Source organism: Rutidosis leptorrhynchoides, chromosome 11, assembly GCF_046630445.1.
Source record: "Rutidosis leptorrhynchoides isolate AG116_Rl617_1_P2 chromosome 11, CSIRO_AGI_Rlap_v1, whole genome shotgun sequence".
In the NCBI taxonomy this organism is placed as follows: domain Eukaryota; kingdom Viridiplantae; phylum Streptophyta; class Magnoliopsida; order Asterales; family Asteraceae; genus Rutidosis; species Rutidosis leptorrhynchoides.
Window position 1 is genome coordinate 409,514,115 of NC_092343.1, and position 25,828 is coordinate 409,539,942.

The window sequence follows — 25,828 nt, forward strand, 5'->3', positions numbered from 1 at the left end:
TTTGCGGTTCAAACTCAGGCCACTTTTGGATTCAAGTAATGGCAATATGAGAGCAACGCATTGCCCAAAATCCGAAATCCTATGGACCTCAAGTATTTCACTTTTTGCACAAATAAGTGATCTGAAATCTGTAAGCAGACAGTTGTGAAAAAAACCACACGTGTAGTTGTTCGATCTTTATGGTGTGTTTGAAAACACAAGCCACAGAGCAATACCAAAAAAAAGATGTGTTTTCACACAACTAGCTATCCATTAACACCTTGCAACGAATCAACAACTGGCGTCTTATAGCAAGCCGGTTTTAACCTTATGTAACAAGGCTATTCAGTTCACAATTTGAAACACTGGTACACTGACGCATTTTTTATTGTGGTTAATGATACTATCTATTTCAGTTTTGCAGCATTACAGTGGTAAAAGTCACCTTTAGTTGCATAGAAACACAAAACAAAACAACTGGATACTTTTATAAAGACTCTTCAACAACATGGGCCTGTTTTGGGAAATGGATATAACAATTAAAGTTGTAAAACTTATGGAACCAAATCCTATTTCATCTTAAACGTTGTGTCGTATTCAGTGATTTCCAACTTTGATCAAATGCCTGATAGCAGCAACTGCATCGCCTTTGTGCTCACGTAATGTTCTCTCCGCCACCTTCTTATCCAACTGTCATAACCAAGATAATTAACGCTTATTTGAGATTTATAAACATTAACATATTTAGATATTAACTAACCATCTCTCCTTGAAAATCAGTCAATTCAGATATGTCCAATTATTCACACTTTAGACGCAATAATGTGACTACAGTTATACAAAGAGACTGACCTCAAGCTCGTTGGCGATAATATCAACTTCAGCAGCATTGATCTTAACAGCAGCCAATTCTTTCTCCCTTTAAAAGAATTTATAAAAACCAGCAAGCATCATAAAATAAATATTAAAATATTCAGCAAACAGATATAGTGTTCAAAGTTATCAAATGGTTAAACACAAGGGTTGCTAATGAATTTATGCAACATACATACAGAATTGAGTTGCAAGAGAACAATAGTAATTAGTACTCGAACTAATTAAGTTTTTTCATCATGGTCACAGTGTATGTTGTTATTATTAGATATATATGCATATAAAGAGCAAACTGAAATAAGATAAGAATAAAGATAAAAAAGTAAAAAAATACAAACCTCAATCGCATGGCATTCAAATCAGCTTCCTTTGATGCAGCTATGGAAGCCATAGCCTATGTCCATAATAATTACAACAATTAAGATTGAAATTAAGCTAATTAATTAACTTAAAGTTAAAATAAAATAAAATACCTCTTGAACACGAGTGGAATCGAGCTGACGGTCTTCAACATGATCCGTAAGTTTATCAAGTGCTTTACTTTGTTGCTGTAAATCTTTTGAGTCTTCAACTCGCGATTCGATTCCTTCATCTCCACCGCCCTCCATTTATTAATGCAATTGATTTTGATTTTGATTATGATTATGATTATCGCTTTCTAAGCAAAACCCTTTCTGAGTTTGCCCTAAATCAATTTCGAGCGTTCATCTTTATTTAAGAATGGGCTCAAACCCATCTTCTGACCCAATGTGTTATGGGCTTTTTTTCTTCAATTTCCCCCCGCTAAATAGATTAGATGTTTAGTCATATACAAGGGTTTATTATTAATTAAAATCATTAAAATATTAATTAATATTTCTTTTTAACGACAGCACAATATATTAAAAAGCGATTAGAAAGAAGCTAGAAGCAAAAACATTAACTAATTAGTTGGTAATTATTAACTACGGGGTATTTTTTTTTTAATATAAATATAAAGTAGAAAAGATCGTTAGATCTATCAATTATAATACTATTAGACTATTTCTAACCCTGACTTATTATTAAATATTTCTTTTTAGGATTTCCCAAATTAATTATTCATTTTCATAAATGAGTAAGAATAATATGAGGAAGTTCATGTGTACCACTACTTTATACATGTAAGACAAAAAAATTAGATAAAAATTAAGAGATAAAACTAGAAAGTTAACAAAAAATGCATGTTTTATCTGAAAACAATAAATTTTGAACAAAAATAATATATATTTGAACTGAAAAGGTAATCATAAATGGTTCTCAAAATTCACCTCATAAAAAAAAAAAAAAAAAAAAAAAAAAAAAAAAAAAAAGGATCAAATCTAGTAAGAGTATGATATCATTTTTGACACAAATCTCCAATTAATGAAAATAAACTCCCACAAGTTTGTAAGAATTTGATTTAGTGGGCCAACTGACCTCATAAAAAATTCAATTAAGCCTATCTGCATGTGTACTCAAACCACCAACCTTATGATTCTCTTATTTTGAGTTATTTGTTAGTACTTGACAAGATTTATTAAATTTAAATACATACTTTTTCTAGTCTGCTAAGAGCACGAGGAGTTGTCACAACCAAACTCAAGAGTATAAGAAAAAAAAAAAAAAAAAAAAAAATCTCAAGACATTGAAAGAATGATACCCACCGCTCTAAATTATACGGAGACACGGAGCAAGTATGGAAAACTTTAAAATGCTGACGCGATACCATTTCAAACGGACCGCATTTCAAAGCAGAAAACACCTCAAATTTATCCTCTTGCTTATCCCAACCAAATTAAAATCTACCCCTTTATAATTCAATGTTGTTACATAAATGGCCTATTTTATTATTATTACTTCTTAAGTCGTCCAAATTTTATTATATAATATTTCATTTGATATGTATCAAATTAATTGTCATAAATAGTTATTACTAGTTATGGAGCCCTCGCTTCGCGTCGGGTATCCGTTTTGAATGCGAGTTTAAAAAAAAAAGTCTTGATATATTTTGTAAAAAAAAAAAAATTTCGACATATAACATTGAAGTGTTGTTCCATTTGTGAAAGGTTTAGCGTTAAAGTTAGTTGATCTATTTTGTAAAATATAATGTTTTTCGACATCTTTTTGTAACATTGAAGGGTTGTTCCTTTTAAGAAAGTTGCTTCTTTTATCGTTGGAGACAAAAAAAAAAGTAGCACAGTAGTGGCCTAAGTGGGTCTTACTGTTTGAGCGTAGTGTATAAGTCGGTAAAGCATGGTGGGTGTTAGTAGTATTTTTGCTGTTAGTGATGGGATAAATAATAATTTAGAATATAGGTATAAAGTAGGGGGTTCGATTTGTATTTTAATGAAACTTAGGGGGTTAAATTTGTAAAAAGTAAAAAAATTAAATTGAACTATTCATAACAAATAAAACAAATTTTGACTGTACACAAATTGTCATATATTCAATTCTAAAATTAAATAATAATTTTTACAATTACAATGCGCATGTCGACAACTTATACAAAATTCCATTTATGCGTCGTAATCATATCTGGAAAAAACAATACACTGGTTCAACAGTTAGTAATATATAAATTCTTAATTATTAATCTTTTATATATATATATATATATATATATATATATATATATATATATATATATATATATATATATATATATATATATATATATTCTATTTTATAAGAAAAAAATGAATATTAAAAATTAAACAAAATAAATGAGAAAGAAGGGGATCGAATATCCTGTCTATCTACATGTCATAACACACTCCAAAGGCACTTAGTTATAACTAGAGAAAGTTTGGACCGCGCATTGCAGCGGTTTCATTTAGATATACGCTTTTTATACCCGTTTTTAGTAACAGACGATATTTATGTACAAAATGTTTACGTAAAAAGAAAAAAAATAAAGGTAAGAAGGACTCGAACCCAAGTATGTTTTCTTACAAACTCATGAACTTAACACTTGTTCTAGTCTTCCATTTGATAAAATTATATATATATATAATTTATCCAAAATAAAAAAAGCTTCGTTTCGAATATAATTAGTTGCGTTTTGTTAATAAAATTATTTCGAGTTGAACGATGATAACGGAGAAACTTAACTCGCGGCGGGAAAAAAGATAAATCCCGAAAAAAAAGGGAGGTGATACTCACACACCTAAAATTGATCCATACACACTTTTTAGCACAAAATTGACAGTTATAACCCTAAGTTTATCTAGAGACTTGAACCTTCATAATTGTAAATTAAGGGTATAATAGTAAGTTGGTGTGTATGGATCAATTCTTGGTGTGTGAGTATCATCTCCCTAAAAAAATGGGTGAGTTTTATTTAGTTATTATTATAATAAATTGTAAAGGTACATTTTAGTCCCTCAAATTATAACTTTTGTTACCCCAAAAAACTTACAGATTTTACCCCTAAATTATTAGCCATTTGACAAAAGTCTTCCTTGATCAAAACGCAAATTGTAGGGAGTAAAACGATCAATTTTTTGCTTGGTATTAGTAGATATTGAAATTGAAATGGGAATTGACAGTTCTTTTAACTAACAATTATATAAGATATATATAAAAGTTTAATCTATATATAGTCATATAAATCTCTAAAATAATGATATCGTCATTAAGCTAATTATCCTTTAATTTTCATAATGATGATGTCATAATTATATATTAATTTAATTAAAAAAATAATACAAAATCATTTATAAAAGGAAATACTAATCTCTCCTAAATTATAATTTTAATTTTTTAAAAATTTTTAAAAGCCAATTATTATTACTAATAATAATAATTATTATTATTAAAAATATAAATGCTTTAACTTTGAGCGAATTTTATTATTATTATTATTTTACTTTTAATATAATAATAATAATTATTATAATTATTATATTATTAATATTCAAATATGGATTCTTTTTATGAAATTAATTACGTTACATATGTATGCGAAAATACATGTCTCTATATATTTTTAAAAACAACAACAAGTTTCTTAGTCAAACGGGTCATTAAAATAAATAACTTTAGTATTTACATTCACTTAATACTTAAAACGTGTCATTAAATTATTTCGTTTAAACAAACCCATAATTTTATAGTTCATGTCACTAGTAGTAAAATAGAAGAGTAATTGTCGGTTCAACAACCGAAACAACTATAAATTAAGTGCCTTTTAGTATAGGTATAATAAATAAATAATAAATAAATAATAAAATAATAATGAAGGAATCACATAAAAAGTGTTAAACTATTTGTCTCATTGTGTAAGTGGCTCTCAATTACTATAAATAGTATATGAAGCTAAACTAGAAGTATAAAAAGTTTGTAATTACTTAAGTTTGTAATTACTTGTTTCCAATTCAATTGCATAGTACTTTTTTCCGACTGTCCCAACACATTTTCTACGTCCAAAAATATGTAAGAATAAAAAGATAGAATTCCTTTATATTTTCAATATTTAAAAACGTAATGATAAAATTGTAAAATAAAGAATGAGTCATAATATTATTCAATATTGTAAAAAAACTCGATTACTCGCCGATTAATCCCCCGATTAATCATTTTTAGGAGCAATCCGTTCCGATTTCTAAAAATCCGTTTAATTAAACGGTCAACGTTAATTGATGTATCAAAATCGAATTTGGTAATCAAAGTCAAAGTTAAAAATGGTTAACATTTTAACATGAATTTAAACTAGAATTTTATAGTTTTAAAGCAAAATGAACATTTTTAAACAATTATGTTAATAATTATCTTTATATTTGTGGTTTTTTTCTATACTTGCACATATAATTTTTAAAATTTAATATTTAAATGTATACAGTACAATCCGATTAATCTTCGATTAATCCCCGAATTTCTGATTAATCCTTTCAAAGTCACAACCGATTAATCTCCGAATAGCGAATTTTGCAACCTTGATATTATTATATCTTAAACCCCATATTTTTTATTAGAAGATAATTTAATTGAATCGGAACTGTAGTATTTTTAATACTTTTGAGGACCGTTTTGACTAAAAGATTAAACTTGAGGGATCAAACTTTACATACAAATGATACATCCACCGTGTTATATATAAAACAGTAAACAACTGTTTCACGCAAAAACAGCTTCCCACCAACTTAAACAAAATAAAAAATAAATATGGATAATTCGTCGCCGGAAAATCTGATCGTCGTGAAGAAAGATTCCGACGGGATAGCTTACGTCACTATAAACCGACCCAAGTCGTTAAATTCGTTGACGAGACCAATGATGACGGATCTTGCACGTGCATTCAAATCACTTGATGCCGATGAATCCGTGGGGGTTATCATTTTGTCCGGGTCGGGTCGGTCTTTTTGTTCGGGCGTTGATTTGACTTCAGCTGAGGATGTTTTTAAAGGAGACGTGAAGGATGTAGAATCTGACCCGGTTGCACAAATGGAGCGGTGCCGTAAACCGATAATTGGGGCGATTTCGGGTTTTGCGATTACGGCGGGTTTTGAGATCGCACTTGCTTGTGATATATTAATTGCTTCAACCGATGCTAAATTTATTGATACACATGCTAGGTTTGTTAATTTTACATTTCTTTTGTTTTTATATCTTAGATCTTAGATTAGTTAACGATTGATTATTAATAAATTAATATGAATATGGTGTTAAGCCGCCTAGTTCTACTTAAGTTTCTGAAAGTCAAAATGATGTCTAAAAATTTAGTATGATGTTTAAATCTATCCGAACCGTTTGAGAATGTACAGGTTAAAATGTAATTCTAATTTTTAATTAGTATTTTGAATTAGGTTTTACATCAAAATTTGTCTATTTGTTTTAAAGTTTTGATGTGTGAATGAAATTTTTGAACTTTATCATGAATTTTTGTCACATTAGACCTTGAAGAAAGTTATAAGACCACTCCCTATGGGTTAGTTATCCGTCATTCCCCGCTCATTACCCGTAGTTACCCGTAATGAACCATAGGCACGGCTTAGTTACCCGCACTCACCATGGATTTAACGGATGTGTTTAGTTAGTTATAGGAATTGTGGGTCCCGGTGGCTTTTTATTGTTGGACTTGATGCTTTATTGCTTGTATATTGTTTTAGCCATGATAGGGAGTGTTTAGTTATAAGTTAGTTATAGGATATTTGTGTTGATGTGGCGCTGATGTGGAAGGTTAAGAGGATGAATAGTTTAGTTACGATAGGAAGTGGCCTAAGGTGCCATATACTGTGATATACACAGTGCGGTCTGATTATTCTGCGGTTGAAATTTGTCAATGTGACCATAATGTACTTCTTTCTTTTTACTTGTTATCGGTGAGAACTTAATAGTTTTAGTATCATCTAGGCGGTTTATTGATAGATAATACGCGCAGTAAGTTGAAAGCAGGGGCACCGGGCACATGTGTGTATATAGAGGTCAATGGGTTAAAAATGCAACCTTTTTATATTTGGTTAATTGGTTACTTACTAATATTACATCGATTAGTTTAAATTTGCATATGTGACACTTTTTTGGTAAAACTGGACATTAACACATGTGTTATGAATAGACACTTTGGTTATATGATGATTTGATAAATTTGTATTTGTTAGGTTTGGGATATTTCCATCATGGGGGTTGTCTCAAAAGCTTTCACGCATAATCGGGGTCAACAAAGCGCGAGAAGTGTCTCTAACAGCTACCCCATTAACTGCAGCGACCGCAGAGAAGTTGGGGTTGGTGAACCATGTGGTTGATGGTAACGATTTGTTAAAGAAAGCACGTCAAGTTGCAGAGTCCATCATGAAAAATAATCGAGATTTGGTGTTGAAGTACAAAGCTGTTATAAATGACGGTGCCAAGCTAGACCTTCATCGCGCTCTTTTATTAGAGAAAGTACGTGTTTCATAAAATTTCATGATTTTTTTTTTTTTTTTTTTTTGGAATGGCAAACACACACCCAATTAACCAATTTTGTCCACAACTGAAGTCGAACGTATAACCTCAAAGTTAATGAGACTCCATGTTACCGCTGGGCCAGAAGCTCTTTGGTATAAAGATTCATGATATGATACTGTATATGTTATATATGATATGATTGCTGTGCATTTTTGTTTACTTATATTTTTTATTTATTTATTACGGAGTATTATTATTATTATTATTTTATTTTTTTGCAGGAAAGAGCTCATGACTATTACAATGGGATGACAAAGGAACAATTCAAAAAAATGCAGGATTTCATAGCTGGTAGAAGCTCGAAAAAACCTGCATCTAAGTTATAATTTTAAAATCATTAATGTTTGGTTTATGATACATGTAAAAGTTGTAGTGTGTTCTGAGTTGTGCAACTAAAAGGGGATTACCCATAATATCATTATTTTTATACTACTTCTTAAGTATCTAAATCTATCATCTTCATGTTTCTAAAACAAATATGGAGTGTATGTGTAAACATGATTCTGGTCGACGATATTTTAAAATGAATAACACGAACATGACGAATAATTCAATAACCAGTCCGAAGATATGATAGTAGTCGTAGTACATAGTACTGATTTAACATTATTTGGACGATTCTAATTAACAAGATTCGTTTGCTAAATACAATATTTGATACTCTGACATGTTTGATTATCGTGAGATAGTTTTCTATAACGCGATGATAATTTAAACTTATTTAAGTTGGTCAAATTTGACAAAAGAAGTCTAAAAAAATTTGATTATTACGTTATCAACTAGTTGGTGTTATTTTGTTTTCATATGAGGATAAGTGGGACAACCAAAAGACATTTACATGTCAAAGAAACACCACGGACCCAAAATATAATATATTAGCTTTACATATATGTTTGGTTAATGAACACGGATTAGTGGGGTTTTTGTTAAGTTGTTTTGTTAAAGGGATATTGATATATCCAATACACTTTTTGATATATTCACCATAAATATGTAGTAACAGTTTGTACTGTACAATTAACTAGTGCATATTTTGTTGTGGATGTATCAAAAAGTGTGTTGGATATATCATTACCTTTCTTAAAGACTAATGTTGACTTTTTAAAATAATTTTATTAAATATATATTTATATATAATATTATATATATTAAATCTTAAAATATAAACTATATTTACAATAAACATGAACAATTAACAATTATTAACTCTATTACAAAATAAAAATAAAAAAATTGACTGATTTTGACTGACTTTGACCTACTTTGACCGACTTTTTCTGAATTTGACCGACTTTGACCGACTTTTTACCTTTGACCGACTTTTAGGAACGACGCATCGGCCTCCTAAAAAACGACGCGTCGGCTAAGTCGACCGACTTTTGCAACACTGATAAAAAGACTGAAACTATTACTCACTTTCAAAACTGTCACATTTTTATCTGCGGAGTATACGCTTAAAACAAGAATATTTAAAATTGAAGTTCAATATTAAACATTTTCGAAAGTTAAAACAAGACAGGGTGATGGATATATGTTGGTTCTAATTATAAACATTTTTGAAAGTTAAAATTAGGGTTCTAATAATTTTGAAGTTGTGTTAGACCACCCGCAACTACGAATGATGGAATTAAATTTTTGCATTTTTTGAAGGAAAAAAAAATGATTTTTTGACTGTGACATGACAATGCAAATTTTGAAAGTAAATAGTGGTGGATATTAAATTTGAGCGAAAATGAATTTAGTGATGTGTTGATATATTATTTGACGGGTTATTAATACTCTGTAATACATATTTTTCGAGGATGCCTAAGTATGGGAAGGTTACTTTTCGAAGACGCCTAAGTATTCGCTGAATGTCTTTCGGGGATGTTTTCTTATGAGCTACTAGTTGTTTCTCCAAATTGCGCAAGTATATCTCAACACTCCGGGAAGTCATTTCCCGATCACTTAAAATTGTTTAAAGAAATTTCTAACGACCATCGTCAATCTTTGAGTGCACTACAAAAAGTGTACATCTGGCTTACGCTAGTACGCGTATGGCATATATGTTTGATAATATTTAAAATGAACGAGAAAACTTTGGTTAACAGTTAAAACAATTTGAGTAAGTGTATTATTGAGTTTTAACGACCTCAATATATGAGAAAATCAAATGCACGAGATATTAAAACTTTATTTTGTGCAGGGTTTAGGGGGATGCTCGTTGAACATACCTAAGACCATATTAAACGTGGCATGATAGGGCCAAAATTGTTATAAATCATGGCTAGGTTGTAGAATAAGATGACCGGATTGTTCCTTGATTCGTGTAATCACTTTCCTAATCAAGTATTTCGACCCTACTAGCCGCGAGTTACATAAAATCTTGATTGGGATAAGACAACGTATCGTCTCGGCTAAAAGATAATAAATCTAGAAAATGCATATTGTATAATCTGGATGTTATGTGTAGAAAGTGTGTTTTAGTTACCCAAAATCTGTAACCTTTTCCATGAAAGTGAATCCATATATTTATAATAGTCGAAAATGTGCAATCCAAATGTTGCAACCTTTGGCAATGACCATAATTAAGTGACACATCTCTTGACAATGTGCATTAATACCCTAATAAACCATCTAAACATGTCCCAAAACGTTCAGGTAAACAAGGCAACCATTTGTGAACCATTGCAACTCGTACATGAAAAGTTGCAACCTTTTTGTTGAACATGCCGCGCACCAGATATGTGGTTCAGCGAACCATAACTCATCAAAACTTTCTGATGATGAAATGGTCCCTTTCATGTTATATGGTGCGGTGCAATAAGGGTTTATTGTGGCGCACCAAACCACCACAAAGTGTGGCGCACCAATCAACAAGTGCGACACACCTTTAGCCTGGACAACCACTTTAGTTTGTTCAGTTACAAAATAATCTCGATTCAAGCCATCTCTTTAACCCTTTGACGGACGTGTACTTCACACTTCCTAAATCCGTTCTAGAGTATCAAAGATTGCTTTCACTTTCAACGTAAATCCAATCCACTAAAATGTATTGTTCGATATCACTAAAATTACCAACAAAAGTCACCTCCATCACATATCACGCCACAATGCGACATGATGGAAGGAAAATGTTGTTGGTGTGATGATAGCTTCACGGGAAGTAATTTTGGCGTGAGGCAGTTATGACCCAATCACAATTAAGAGATAAATTAAAAGTAAACAAATAATAATAAAAACCCGATCACAAATTAATAAACGGCAAATTGTCCAGAAAGATAATATAAAAACAACTTTTTCCCAATTAAGGGTATATCAATTTTTTATTTGCCCATAAAGAAGTTTGATTTCAATTTAATGCCTAAAAAATGTCTGATTGTAAAGTTTTTGCAATTGAGGTATATTTTTGACACCTTAATTTTTTATTTTTTATTTTTTGTTGCTTATATGTATTTTCATGTCATTTTTTTATTTTATTTTTCCACGTAAGTTGTCATCATCATCATCATCATCATCATCATCCTCATCATCATCATCATCATCATCATCATCATCATCATTTCTTCATACACATCTTGAAACTGATTTTTCATTTAAGTTATCATCATCATAACATCAAACATGAAGATAATTAACAACATCATAAAACTGATTTCGCAATTAATAATAAGATTATTAACAACATTACAACATCATATAATTCCAAATCGTAAAATTATTATCATCTCTTTTTTTAACAACAGCAACAATTTATATATAAATACCACGAGAAAATGGACTAATAAAGACTACGGGAAAATGGACAAGGCAGTAACTTTATATGTTGAGGGAGCATCCCAGCTTCAACCTTTATCCAGATTTGATATCTTATTATCATCTAATTGATTTGGCAGTTAACAACAAAATTATTAATGGAGATGAAACCATACAGGTTTTCGACGATGGTTGAAGGATGAATCGCAGATCGAAGCTTCAACCCTAATTCGGTTTCAATTGCAGATTCATTTCACTTAAAAACCCATTATAAATACTTTCTTCCCTTGCAGTTCGTAACCAAGATCTGAACGAAAATGGTGGAGGTACTTCCGGTAGGTGGCGGCAGGTGGTTGATGGTGTGGAAGAGATTACAAAGGGCGATGGTGGTCCGGTGTGAAAACTAAGTGGCGATGGTGGTTGTTTACTCTCACCCAAATTGAAGATCTGAAGAGTTCATGGTGAATTGGTGATGATAAAAAGGTAATCGTTCATCTGGTACTTTTCATGGGGATGAAGATCTGAAGAAAAAAATAATATAACATCTATAGTTTCTATTAAAATGCTAAAATGAGATGTCATTATTAGACTAATTGCTTTGTTAAGAAAAAATTAAAAATAAAAAGAAAAAAATATAAGTCACTTAGATGATGTCATTAATTCTAAATACTTTATAATTAAAAAAAATTGTATTTATAGTAACTAACATGTCATTAAAATAATTAATTATTTTAAATATAATTATTAACATGTTAATTGTCAATTAATATATGAAGCATTATGTACAACTTTATGATAAAATACCATCATGACCATAGGTACAATATTTGAAGCAATATGTACAACCTTTTGGTAAAACACCTCCATGACCATATGTACAATATTTGAAACATTATATACAACTTTATGAAAAAAACCCTCATGAACACACGTATAAACTTTGAAGCATATTGTACCGCCTTCATATAATAATTGTATTTTAGTTTTTAAAAAAATAAAATTAAAGAGGCATTTGTTATTACTAATAATTATTATTAAAAATATAAATACTTAATTTTAGAGCAAACTTTATTATATTATTATTATTATTATTATTATTATTATTATTATTATTATTATTATTATTATTATTATTATTATTATTATTATTATTATTATTATTATTATCATTATTATTATTATTATTATTCAAAACTGGGTCATCTTTACGAGATTAATTCCGTTACATATATATGCGAAATACATGTCTCAATAAAATGTTGTAATGTACAAGCTTTTATGACAAAAAAATAATAATTGTGATGAAAATTGAAACAAGGTGGTGGGAGAATCAATGTAGTTCATTTATTCTGACCAAATTTCTTATTCGGAATCTGTGATTACACGGGTCATTAAACTAAATGACTTTAGCATTTACATTCACTTAATACTTAAAACATATCATTAAACTGTTTCGTTTAAACAAACCCGTAATTTTACGGGTCATTTCACTAGTTTATTGGGAAAAGTGGTTTTTATGTTATCTTTCTGGGCAATTTAACCATTAATAAATGGTGGGACCTACTTTTTATCACACTCTATCGCCCCGTTACTATTACAAACTCCATCACGCTATCACATCATCACACTTGTCACATCAGTACTACCCAACAAAAGCACCTCATACAGCCTATTACACCATGACTGTATATTGATATAAATGCATTAATATTGGTCTAAATACATTATATAATACATAGACACATAGTATATTAAAGTTTAAACTATTTATCATATATAAACTTTTGTTAATTGTTTTATCATATATTTTCAATTATAGCTTTTTTTTTCGAAAAGCAAGTCATATTAATCACAAGAAGAGCCGTAAGGTGGCTAACCTTTTACAATTAGAACGCGAGCATACAACAAAAAACACGAAAACAACGAGACACGAATCACATGAAAGAGCACGAGAACAAGTTGCGGAGGACGCATCTAAAACCTAAAACACAACATCAAACAAAACACGACCAAGGATCCGTGATCCAGAGAAGCCAATCCATCTTCCGATTTTTGATCCGACCCGAAATCCATTCAAATGATTTGAGTTGTATCTCCATTAACCCCGTAGGACCGTTCCAACTAATGTTTTTGAAGACTTTGTTATTACGATTATTCCATATCATGTAAGCACACGCCCACTCGATTGATTGCCAAATACTCGTCCATAACGGGGTTAAGGTGCGGTTACAATTACCCCGAAAGGCCTCGTTGATACTTAAGTTTGTAACCATACCTAAACCCCACCATTTATAAATTCGATCCCACAAATCCATAGCATGACGACAAAAAGTTAAAGAATGATCAATAGTTTCAACATCGTCATCACATAGCGGGCATCTAACGGAGTCAAGATCTATACCTCTTTTATCAAGTTCGGTACGTACTGGAATCCATCGTTTTAATACCCGCCATATGAAAATTGAGACTTTAGCCGGCACCAAGTTGTTCCTGAGTGTTTCACCAATATTATTGAACCTGTTACCAAGAATCCTATCATCAATTATGCTTGACAATTTTTTTGTTGTAAAGCATCCATTCGTAGCCATATTCCAGACCCACGTATCCACAGCCTTGTCGTGTTTAATGTATGTGTGTAGGAGAATTAAAAGTGAATCTAGATTAGAGAGTGTTCGTCCATTAGGAGCGTGTCTCCAATTCCAGTATAATATCATTCCTTGCTCGCTCCAAATGACCCTATCTCGAACCTTGCAATCTGGCTCCAACTCGAGGCGATGTAGACGCTTGAACTTTTGCTTTAATGGGATTTCACAAAGCCACAAGTCATTCCAAAAATCTGTTTCTTCCCCGTTTCCGATTAGTCTTGCAAATGAGCTAGCGAATTTGATGTCCACTTGCTCGATCATGTAACCTGCACGTAAAATGTTGGACCAAACGCTACTCACCCCTTTTGACCCGTTAAGGTTTAAGGGGGGAAGTAGCCCGTTAGTACCATAAATACTCTTTATGATAGAAACCCAAAGAGCGTTAGGTTTGGTTTTGGCCCTCCAAAACCATTTTCCCAAAAGAGCAAGGTTTTTTCCCCGTAAAGACCCAATATTTAAGCCCCCCTCGTCATAAGGTAAGAGGGATTCCTCCCACTTAACCCACACCAACTTTGCACTCTCACCCGTCCCGCCCCAGAAAAAATTCCTCCTAATACTCTCTAAATTTTCAATTATAGCTTGAACTTACAATTGTTCATCATCTTTAATTATTACTTCTTTAAATTGCAACCACCATTCACCATTTGATAAACTGATTATCAACATGAAACATTTCAGTGTGATTCTTCCAAACTTCCTGATGATCTTGATGCAGTAAGCTTGGGAACCAGTACCGGTTACACGCCACCAAAGAAAGTCATCAAGCAAGAACTTAAAGAAAGTCTCCTTTCTGTTAAATCAACAACATCAAGAGCCAAAAAATTGATACTTGCTAATGATTAAGATCTCTTATGTTTTAAGTTTTTCTACATTTCAATAAGTTCAAGTATTTTCGTTGATTGAAACTACTTTAATATTTGGATATCACATGCTTTCAAATTTTGATTTTTACGGTTTAATATTATTATTATTTTAGTTTGAATAATTTGGTTTCAAATTTTTTGGGATAATTTGTTTGTTCAACACGTTCATATATTAGTTTTTACATAATTAAACCTACATGATCAGGCAGACAACCACCTTCATTTTCTTTTAAAAATGAGTTGTTTTTTCATAATCTTTTATAAATACATAATACTAAGCTATAATTAATAAAAAACAAAGTATTTAAATGGCTGACAAATGATCATATACATAACATTGTATATGTATATTTTATTTGCTAAAGGCTAAAAGCAAAATTGCGTGAACTATAATCCAAAGTTATGGAATATTCGCTGAAAATAAGTAAAACAGTTATGTTTCCGCGCTTATAAAAGACTGCGGGTCATTTCGCTAAATTTCCGCGGATAGTTAAGCAATCCGCAGACCGCGAATGTTTAGAATACTATAAATAGAGAGCATGGCCTCTCATTTATAGGTTGTTGGTTCTCGGTTATTTGCCCAGGCCTTTGTGATTTCCACTTGTGATCTTGCCCAAGAGATTTTTACATCGCGCTAAGGTAAATCATGCTAATTGACAATCATGACCGGGTCGGGGTGGTTGATCACTTGATTGTTAAAGTGAAAGACGATCATCGGGGCCCAAAATAATCATCAAACATCCCATCCTCCATCATAACATTATTGCACTCAATTCATAATTAAGTAATTCATTAATTATGGATTGATCATTTGGCGCCATCCGTGGGACACGTTTTACGAATTAAACTTGAAATTTTTTGTTTTGTGCTAACAAGCGATTAATTGCCTTGTTTAATTCTGATCGTGTATTATTTTGATAATTCACAGGCGAATACGTTTGTAGTTAGCGGTAAGTTGCTGATTAACTGAAATAATGAGCAATGCTGCTGCTCAAACAAATGCTCAAAAAAGAGGAAAAAAGCGAAAGTCGGGAAGAATGTATCAAAATTGGCAATTTGCGCCAATTAATTTTCCAAATATGCAGAGCGAAGTTTTCTCTGAAATGTTGATAGTAGTATCGTGCAAGATCGCGGAAACTGGAATCACAATCACGAAAGTTCATATTGATAATGGCAGTCGCGTTGATATTGTTTACGAGCAATGTTTTGTTCAACTGCCGGAGAGTATCAGAGTAACTTTACAACCAACCACAGCTTCACTGACTGGTTTTGTGTAGAGACCCGTCCTAATCCATCCGGACAAAATCCATATCGATTATAAACGATTCACAACAGTTGATTACATCGCGAGGTACTTGACCTCTATATGATACATTTTACAAACATTGCATTCGTTTTTGAAAAGACAATCTTTCATTACATCGAAGGTTGACAACATACATACCATTTTATAATATATCCACTATAATTGACTTAAAAATAATCTTGATGAACTCAACGACTCGAATGCAACGTCTTTTGAAAGATACCATAAATGACTCTAAGTAATATTTCTAGAATGAGCAAATGCACAGCGGAAGACTTCTTTCATACCTGAGAATAAACATGCTTTAAAGTGTCAACCAAAAGGTTGGTGAGTTCATTAGTTTATCATAAAGAATCATTTCATAATTTTGATAGACCACAAGATTTCATATTTTCAATTCTCATAAACATACGTCCCATGCATAGAGACAGAAATATCATTCATATGGATTGAACACCTGGTAATCGACCTTAACAAGATAAATATAGAATATACCCATCATTCCGGGACAACTTCGGACATGATAAATTCGCCATCATTCCGGGACAACTTCGGACATAATAAATTCGCCATCATTCCGGGACAACTTCGGACATGATAAAAAGGGCATATTCGATTTCGATAATTCAACCATAGATGTAGTTTTGATTACTTGTGTCTATTTCGTAAAACATTTATAAAAGCGCATGTATTCTCAGTCCCAAAAATATATATTGCAAAAGCATTTAAAAAGGGAGTAATGAAACTCACGCATATAAATATTGTAAAACAGTTAATAAAGCATTTGCATGTATTCTCAGCCCAAAAATGTAAAGAGTAAAAAGGGCAAATGAAACACACCTAATGTATTTTGTAGTAAAAATACATATGACAATATTGAACAATGCAGGGTTGGCCTCGGATGCACGAACCTATATCAATTATTTATATTAACACATTGTAATCGAACATATTTATTTATTACAATTGTTATCTTAGTAAATTATATGTTTCATTAATAATTTAAAATTTAAATATATCTATTTTACATACTCTAAATAAATAAAATATATAATATAGTTTTATTAAATATATTTTTATGTAATTAACTTTTATTGTAATTATTATGATAGAAATATTGGTAATAATAATAATAATATAATAATTTTAATAATAATAATAATAATGATTCTAGTAGTAAAAGTGTTAATAATAATATTGCTGTTAAAACTTAATAATAAAAGTAATGTTAATATTAATAATAATACTCATGATATTAGTTGTTATCATAATAATAATAAATGATAATTTTATCCTAATACTTGTATTTGTAAAGATAATAATAATTATATTACTAATAATCGCAATAACAATATCAATAATAATAATAATAATACTAATAACAATAACAATAACAATAATAATGATAATAACAAAAAGGGTGGTGACTACCTCAATAATAAGCTCCAAAAAAATAAAATTCCATTGCCCGGGATCGAACCCGCGACCTCTCATTCACCGGAAACACCCTTAAACCACTCATCCGTTCCATTTTATCTTATATAATCTCATATGTAACTTCATATAAACCGAAATTGATTCTATCCCTAGTCTGCCATCAGCCCAACTGCACAACTCTCGGCCCAACTACAATAAATCATTTACGGCCCAATACCCCACCTTTGTCAACATCCCAGCTAAAAAAAAATATGTACATTTGTCTATGCCAAGGTTCGAACCAGGGACCTCTCGATAACAAACACCACCCCAAACCACACCTCTATCCTAAACTTTCTGAGATACTTAAAACATTTAATTCTTTATTACATAGGGGCTGTTTATCATCATCATCAACTTTCGGTATTATCATCAATCATCATCATCAAACATTCACGCCTCATATTCATCGTGATATCGCCTTCATCAAAGTATTATCATCATCATCACGTGATATCATCTACATCATCACATCATCAAAGTATTATCATCAATATAATCGTCACCGTTTCCTAATCATATTATAATCATCGTTATTTATCAACATCAACCATCATCTTTATCATCATACCATCTGTTATCATCATCATCATTGCATCATAACCCATCGTCATCATCATCAAACAATCTCCATTGTTCATCTTCTCCCTCCTCCGTCAACATCGTACCTAAACATCATCATTTACTTCGTTGTTTTAATAGAAACAGAAACGGGAAAAGCACTGCAGCAGCAGTCTGTTTAGCGAAGAGAGAGAAAGAAAAAATGGTGGGTGGTGGTTTACGGTTGTTTTGTAGTGGCCTGTGTTTGTTATATCGAGTATTAACAGAAATAGAAATGCTGCTGTAGCAGCGACAGTAGGAAAAAGATACAAAATAAAAACGGGAACGATCAAGAAGGAAAGGGAAAAAAAATATGGTGAGGTGATGGTGGACTTACGGTGGTGATGATGGTTGTTGTTATGATTAGGGTGGATCATGATGGTGGTGGCTTCTCAAAGTGATGGTGACAATGGCGGTTTTGGTTGATCACGACAAGAACAAACAACCAAAAAAAATGAAACAGTTTCAAATATTAAGGTGATGATGATGGTTTTGAAGGTGGTTTTATTGTTGAAGGTGGTGGCGTGTGGTGTATGCCGGAGTGATGCTCCGATGGTGACTGGTGGTGGCTGAGTCTGGTAGCCGGTGGTTTCCTTTTCTCCCTCCCTTTGATACTCATTCACACATACACACACACACACACACACACACACACACACACACACACATATATATATATATATATATATATATATATATATATATATATATATATATATATATATATATATATATATATATATGTTATGTATTATATATAATATTTATTATTAATAATAATTATATTATATTAATTAACAAGTGAATGATTGAAACAGTAATCTGTGTACATGTGAATTTTCTTCTGCCGACACTTCTTCACGGAAAGCTATATCGTGTCCATTGCTAAACAGTTAATGTATAAAAGTGTCCCTAAAAATCCCAAATGTTTAGATTAAATATATTTAATTATTTCACTCATTAACTGTTTGAAACCTGATCAAAAAGATTCGATAATTATTTATTTTCTGTTCCAATTTTTATGTACGGAGTACTAATATTTAAACTTAAAAAGGTAAAATTATATTTAACAAATCTAAACTCTTCGTAATCAATTTACAGTTCACCTTTTATTTTAATCCCTCATGAACATGTACTATATCTATATTAAAACTAACAAAACGTCAACCGAGTGTTACTGACGTTACTAATTAAGCTGGAAATCATTCATATTTCATTTTCTCTCTCTCTATATATAATCAGTTTTTAAATAACAAGTTTTACCACATAATATATGTTATATATTTTTAAACAAATAGATTTAATATTATTTTTATATATTTACAAGTAGTATTTATATATATATATATATATATATATATATATATATATATATATATATATATATATATATATATATGTAATAATAGTTTTCATTATATCTCATATTATTTTTTATTTATTTATTTCTCAAAATTAAATCATATATTATATCAAATAATATTTTAAATTATTATTATTATATATATACTTAAATATATATGAAACTATTTACAACTAGTTGTTCGTGAATCGTCGAGAATGGTCAAAGGGTAAATGCATATATGAACACAGTTCAAAGTTTTTGAGATTTCAATATTACAGACTTTGCTTATCGTGTCGGAAACATATAAAGATTAAGTTTAAATTTGGTCGAAAATTCCCTGGTCATCACAGTACCTACCCCTTAAAGAAATTTCGTCCCGAAATTTGAGTGAGATCGTCATGGCTAACAATAAATATGTTTTCCTGACGAATATGAGCTGATATATAGAGTTTTATTACTGTTGAGTAATATAGATAAGATATTTCGATTATTTGAAGAGTACGAGTGAAGCTATCACTAAATAGTGAAATGAGAAAGACATGATTCATTATAACTTTTGACTAGTCATGGTTGAATTTAGAAAATAAGGCGCGTCTTAACTTTTGACAGAGTCAGGGTTGAATTTCCGAAATTCAAGGGATTTAAAGAAAATCTTCGTATAGATATAAGATTTGATTCATCGGTAGATAAGGAAATTATGATCTCTTTAATTAAATGTTATCATCTGCCTTGATTGCTTTGTCTGATATTTCCACTATAAATTTAACCTTTCCGTTTCATTAATTTTCACCACTTCAATAATTTCTTTCTTAATTCACATTTCTAAAGAGTTTGAAAATACTTAATCCAATTCTAATCCTTGATATTTTCCTAATTATCATTTCTGTCATCTTTCTTTTCAATCTTCCACCAGAAGAATCTGTTTACTTCTACTATTACCTTGGGATGATATTATTCTTAATCCTACCGTGTCTTTATGTTGCTATTCATATTAATATCCATGGTTTGTAACTTGCGTTGTTGTTAGGTTTTATATCTCCCCTTATATTTCAATGTCCATATTTCTGTTTCCTATAATCATTGTCATCCACAGTTAATACTCCCTCATATTTGCTGCGATTTATACTCCAATTTCTATTTCGGAGCTTTGTCCCTTCGTTTCTTCTTCTTGCGGTTAGGCATCTCTTGTAATGGTCTAGAATTCGCAGATATAAATTTCAGAATAAACATTGTTAATGTTCTAAGAAGGGAATGGTAATGGCACGATCTTGATTGGTTAAATTACCAGAATACCCTGGAAAAGAACGAATCATCAAGAAATATTTTCTTGATATTTTAGAGGTTTAAATAGAATACAAGAGTCGTGTAACATGGCACATGATGACGGTATGATCTGTGAATCATCACGTTCCATTAGAAACTCAGCATGACTTACTGTAATATAATCACGTTGATCAAGTGTCATTATATTATACTAACTCATGCATCAGTTCCCAACATTACTTCAATAACATTCGTATTTTAAGCTCGAAAGTTTACAGAATATAGAAACTAACAGTTTCTATATGATGTAACACTGATAGCACGAAGAGATTAATGATTTCAGATAAGAACTGTTATGAAAATATCTTCAGAAATATGGAGGATATTTATAATGAAAGATACGATGATATCTTGGAATTTCTAATATCGAAGGATGGTGAAGAAAATTTGTCCGCAAGAGTTGGAGTCAGAAGCAAGGTACTCGCTAAAGATTTCATCGGAAACAGAATCATCAGGATTCTTAATGTACAAGTTTAGTCCTTGTGATTTGTTCAGAGACTCCTTCGTGATTTGTTCAATCAGTTTTTCAGTTTCAAACTTTTTCTGAGCTTTGTCAACATACAATTCTTTATCATCAACTTTTGGTTGTTGAGGTCGTTTACAGTTTTTGTTGCTTCATTCAACTTTTCAAAATTCAGAGTATTAATTCGCAGAATGGGTGCTTTTCAGAATTTCAGAATGGAAGATTATAGTTCTAAGAGATAAATGTTATATGGATACATATAACTGTTGTTGTGGAAACGTTGCGAGACTCACAATACAGATTCACTGATTTCCGATAATTGGTATGACACTTCTTGTTACAAGATGCGGATGAGTACATGATGAGACTTCAATAGATAAATATAGCGATTTGTCGAAGAGATTTAAACCAAGGAGCAACGAGGCTGCTGGTACATCTGCTGGTAATATGGTGGAATATAAAAGGTTCTCCGGTAACAATAAAAGAGTACGCATATATATCAAGGTTATAGTAAGGCTAGTCCGTCTGAAAAGTCGAAGTTGACTTGCTGGAGCTGTGACAAATTTGGCTAATTTGAAAAGGAAATGCAAAGTTATTTTCGGTAATAACAATGCCAAAGGAGTTAGCACAGATACGTGTCAAACGTTTGTTCAGATTTCGAGAGTTTTTCAGGTGCATCACTATAGGCATTAATCTTTTCTTCCGTAATGAAAGGTTTGAACGCAGATTGTAATCGTCAAGATACAAATGAGGTTTAAGATAAAATCAAGTGGCAAACTTGAAGAATTATTTAGTTTCATATGTTATAATCAATATTTTAATTCATTTTAATTGTCCAATGTTGGTAGTCCTCAGTTGATAGTCCACAGTTAGCAATTCAATAATTCATATATAATTTAATATATAATATTCGAATTAATTAATACGTATCGTGACCCGTGTACATGTCTCAGACTCGATCACAACTCAAAGTATATATATTATTGTAGAATCAACCTCAACCCTGTATAGAGAACTCGATCATTACTGCATATAGAGTGTCTATGGTTATTTCAAATAATATATATATGCGTCGATATGATATGTCAAAACCTTGTATACGTGTCCCGATATTTAAAGTGCATAAAATAAATACAGAAATTAAATGACGATAAATAAAATGCGTAAAGTAAATAACAGGAATTAAATGACGATAACTAAAATTGCGAGAATGTAAATTGCGATAATTAAATTGCGATAAATAAAGTGTAATTAGTTAGCTGGGAACAATTAGCTCGGAACAGTTAGCGTGGATTCTTAACAAAGTTTCTCATAGTTAATTTGTTTATTTCTAACAAATTTTATTTTGTCAAATGTTTTCTTCATTATGCCACTTGTTGGATTCTGATAAATCAAAATCCCAATATGATATTGGATGAATATGGTTATTCTGTGGTGAACGGATTTGTATATCGATGGATATAAGTAGGATAGTAAAAGACTGTTGAATCATATTCGAAGAACGTACAATGTAAATTATTAATGTGAAATCTAAATATTCCTCGGGTATTACCTACCCATTAAAATATTTTCACCATTAACAGTTTGTACAATAAAACTTTTAATTACCATCTTTATGAAAACATATATACATATATATTTTCTTCAGACGTATCATGGATTTAATGAGTCAATGTGATATTAAACTCATCAGATTTACGGCTAGAACTAGAGTACATAATCTCTAAAACATTAGAGATTATATAATCGCCATGAAGGACGAAGATAGTTTATGTAGAACGATTCGTTGAACGATGATTATGCTTGAGGTATAGACTGCGAGGTTGAGACGTGTGATGATGTTGTTGTGGTTGGTACTGGTTATGCTGCTGATGGTGGTACTGTTGCTATCGGTGCTACAAGTGTTGTTGGTGCTGAGGTTGGTGATGATATTGGTGTAGTAAGTATAGCTTGTAGATCACGCACCATTCTTGTCAGGGTTTCTATCCTACCCTCTATCATTTCTATCCATCCACTCATCTGATTTGATAGATCTTGATTATCAATTCGAAGTTCCCTAACTTCTTCTAATATTCCCCTTCGATTGGTATTCGGAAGTAAAGGTTGAATATTTTCTGAAATTGTAGTAATGCGACCTTCGAGGTGAAAAACTTTAGCAAGAAGGGTGAATACAGTGTTGCGCATAGGTTCACCGGTGAGTACATCGTTTTCTCCGATGTTAAGAGGTACGTTTGGTTCGCGGTAGGGCTCGCCTTCTTCATTTCTCCATCGAGTGAGTAAGTCTCGGACCCACCCCCATCTCCTCCAGAAAGAAAAATAGCTAAACGGTGGAGACATTTCGGGTTCATTGACTTCGGAGTCTACTTCAATACGCATCTCGAAATTGCTTCCGGAACTAATGGAATCCAAGCTAGGTGTAGGATCCATTTCTATAGAGGATTTTCGATATGAAATGATTTTCAGTTATCGAATAATATTCTAATTAGATAGAATATCTAATATAATAAAGAAGATCCCGTAGATTACGAAGGAAATTAAGGAAACGTGTCAGATAAAGTCTACAGTAATAGATACGCTAAGATATGGATTTTGTCTATACACTATTCATGCAATCAATGCAGTAAGATATGTCTAGACAAATAATGATAAGTAGGTAATTTCTTAAGGATAATAAGTAGATGAATTTTGACACGAATGATAAGCAAAACTTTTGACATGCAGACACGGTCGAAGTCCAGACTCACTAATGCATCCTAACGACTTATCAGTTAGACACACTAATGCAGACCCGGTTCGCTAAGACCACTGCTCTGATACCAACTGTAGAGACCCGTCCTAATCCATCCGGACGAAGTCCATATTTGTAGTGACCCGAACTTTTCCGAACCTTTCTATGATTATATGTTTAATGAAAACTATATTTACATGATTAAATGTTTCCAACATGTTAAGCAATCAAACTTGTTAAGACTTGGTTAATTGAAACGGAAATTTTGTAAACGTCTGATTACCCAGTTTGACCAATGATTCACGAACGCTATAAGTTGTATATGACATGATGATACATAAATGAATAAATATATATGTTTAACATGATATAATGATCATCAAGTATCTCATTAAAAATAGTAACAATAAGTTATATACTTAAAAAGGAGACTATTGACGTATGAAACTCGAAACGATACATATAACGATTATCGTTATAACCACGTCTCACTAAATATATATGAAGCATATTAATACATTGTTATATTATATATAACATGATAATATGATAATTAAATATATCATTAAGTGTATTAACAATGAACTACATAAGTAAAAACAAGACTACTAACTTCAGGATTTCGAAACGAGACATATATGTAACGATTATCGTTGTAACGACATTTAAATGTATATATCATATAAAGATATATTAATATATCATAATAATTTAATAATTTAAAATCTCATTTGATATTATAAACTTTGGGTTAACAACATTTAACAAGATCGTTAACCTAAAGGTCTCAAAACAACACTTACATGTAACGACTAACGATGACTTAACGACTCAGTTAAAATGTATATACATGTAGTGTTTTAATATGTATTCATACACTTTTGAAAGACTTCAAGACACTTATCAAAATACTTCTACTTAACAAAAATTCTTACAATTACATCCTCGTTCAGTTTCATCAACAATTCTACTCGTATGCACCCGTATTCGCACTCGTACAATACACAGCTTTTAGATGTATGTACTATTGGTATATACACTCCAATGATCAGCTCTTAGCAGCTCATGTGAGTCACCTAACACATGTGGGAACCATCATTTGGCAACTAGCATGAAATATCTCATAAAATTACAAAAATATGAGTAATCATTCATGACTTATTTACATGAAAACAAAATTACATATCCTTTATATCTAATCCATACACCAACGACCAAAAACACCTACAAACACTTTCATTCTTCAATTTTCTTCATCTAATTGATCTCTCTCAAGTTCCATCTTCAAGTTCTAAGTGTTCTTCATAAATTCCATAAGTATAGTTTCATAAAAATCAAGAATACTTCTAAGTTTGCAAGTCTACTTCCAAGCTTTCTAATCCATTCCAAGTAATCATCTAAGATCAAGGAACCTTTGTTATTTACAGTAGGTTATCTTTCTAATTCAAGGTAATATTCATATTCAAACTTTGATTCTATTTCTACAACTATAACAATCTTATTTCGAGTGAAACTCTTACTTGAACCGTTTTCGTGTCATGATTCTG

The 25,828-nt window shown here is 31.2% G+C and overlaps 3 protein-coding genes across 3 annotated transcripts; 1 reads left to right on the forward strand and 2 right to left on the reverse strand.

Annotated features, from left to right (window-relative positions):
* Nucleotides 1-445: 445 nt before the first annotated feature.
* On the reverse strand, nt 446-1,486 carry LOC139877381 (uncharacterized). Its single transcript, XM_071864804.1, has 4 exons — nt 1,326-1,486; nt 1,191-1,246; nt 832-898; nt 446-669 (listed from the first exon to the last, which is right to left on the reverse strand). The coding sequence occupies exons 1-4, from the start codon at nt 1,458-1,460 to the stop codon at nt 577-579; spliced, it is 351 nt and encodes a 116-aa protein (XP_071720905.1). The 5' UTR covers nt 1,461-1,486; the 3' UTR covers nt 446-576.
* A 4,504-nt stretch (nt 1,487-5,990) lies between these two features.
* Nucleotides 5,991-8,261, forward strand: LOC139877275 (probable enoyl-CoA hydratase 1, peroxisomal). Its single transcript, XM_071864683.1, has 3 exons — nt 5,991-6,425; nt 7,452-7,734; nt 8,019-8,261. Exons 1-3 carry the CDS (start codon nt 6,016-6,018, stop codon nt 8,121-8,123), a joined length of 798 nt encoding a protein of 265 aa, XP_071720784.1. The 5' UTR covers nt 5,991-6,015; the 3' UTR covers nt 8,124-8,261.
* Nucleotides 8,262-13,146: 4,885 nt separating this feature from the next.
* Nucleotides 13,147-15,263, reverse strand: LOC139876216 (uncharacterized). Its single transcript, XM_071863503.1, has 4 exons — nt 15,238-15,263; nt 14,819-14,967; nt 13,803-14,737; nt 13,147-13,215 (listed from the first exon to the last, which is right to left on the reverse strand). Exons 1-4 carry the CDS (start codon nt 15,261-15,263, stop codon nt 13,147-13,149), a joined length of 1,179 nt encoding a protein of 392 aa, XP_071719604.1.
* Between the last annotated feature and the right edge of the window lie 10,565 nt (nt 15,264-25,828).

Excerpts from the sequence above, each read along its gene's own strand:
- LOC139877381 (XM_071864804.1), bottom strand. The coding sequence starts at position 1,460 with ATGGAGGGCGGTGGAGATGAAGGAATCGAATCGCGAGTTGAAGACTCA. Across the intron at positions 1,247-1,325 it reads ATTCCACTCGTGTTCAAGAG|GCTATGGCTTCCATAGCTGC; the intron begins GTATTTTATTTT and ends TTATGGACATAG. Across the intron at positions 670-831 it reads TTATCGCCAACGAGCTTGAG|TTGGATAAGAAGGTGGCGGA; the intron begins GTCAGTCTCTTT and ends TGGTTATGACAG.
- LOC139877275 (XM_071864683.1), top strand. The coding sequence starts at position 6,016 with ATGGATAATTCGTCGCCGGAAAATCTGATCGTCGTGAAGAAAGATTCC. Across the intron at positions 6,426-7,451 it reads TTTATTGATACACATGCTAG|GTTTGGGATATTTCCATCAT; the intron begins GTTTGTTAATTT and ends TGTATTTGTTAG. Across the intron at positions 7,735-8,018 it reads GCGCTCTTTTATTAGAGAAA|GAAAGAGCTCATGACTATTA; the intron begins GTACGTGTTTCA and ends ATTTTTTTGCAG.
- LOC139876216 (XM_071863503.1), bottom strand. The coding sequence starts at position 15,263 with ATGAAGGTGGTTGTCTGCCTGATCAT. Across the intron at positions 14,738-14,818 it reads GATAATCAGTTTATCAAATG|AGAGTATTAGGAGGAATTTT; the intron begins GTGAATGGTGGT and ends TTGAAAATTTAG. Across the intron at positions 13,216-13,802 it reads AATGGTGGGGTTTAGGTATG|TCATGGTGTAATAGGCTGTA; the intron begins GTTACAAACTTA and ends ATCAATATACAG.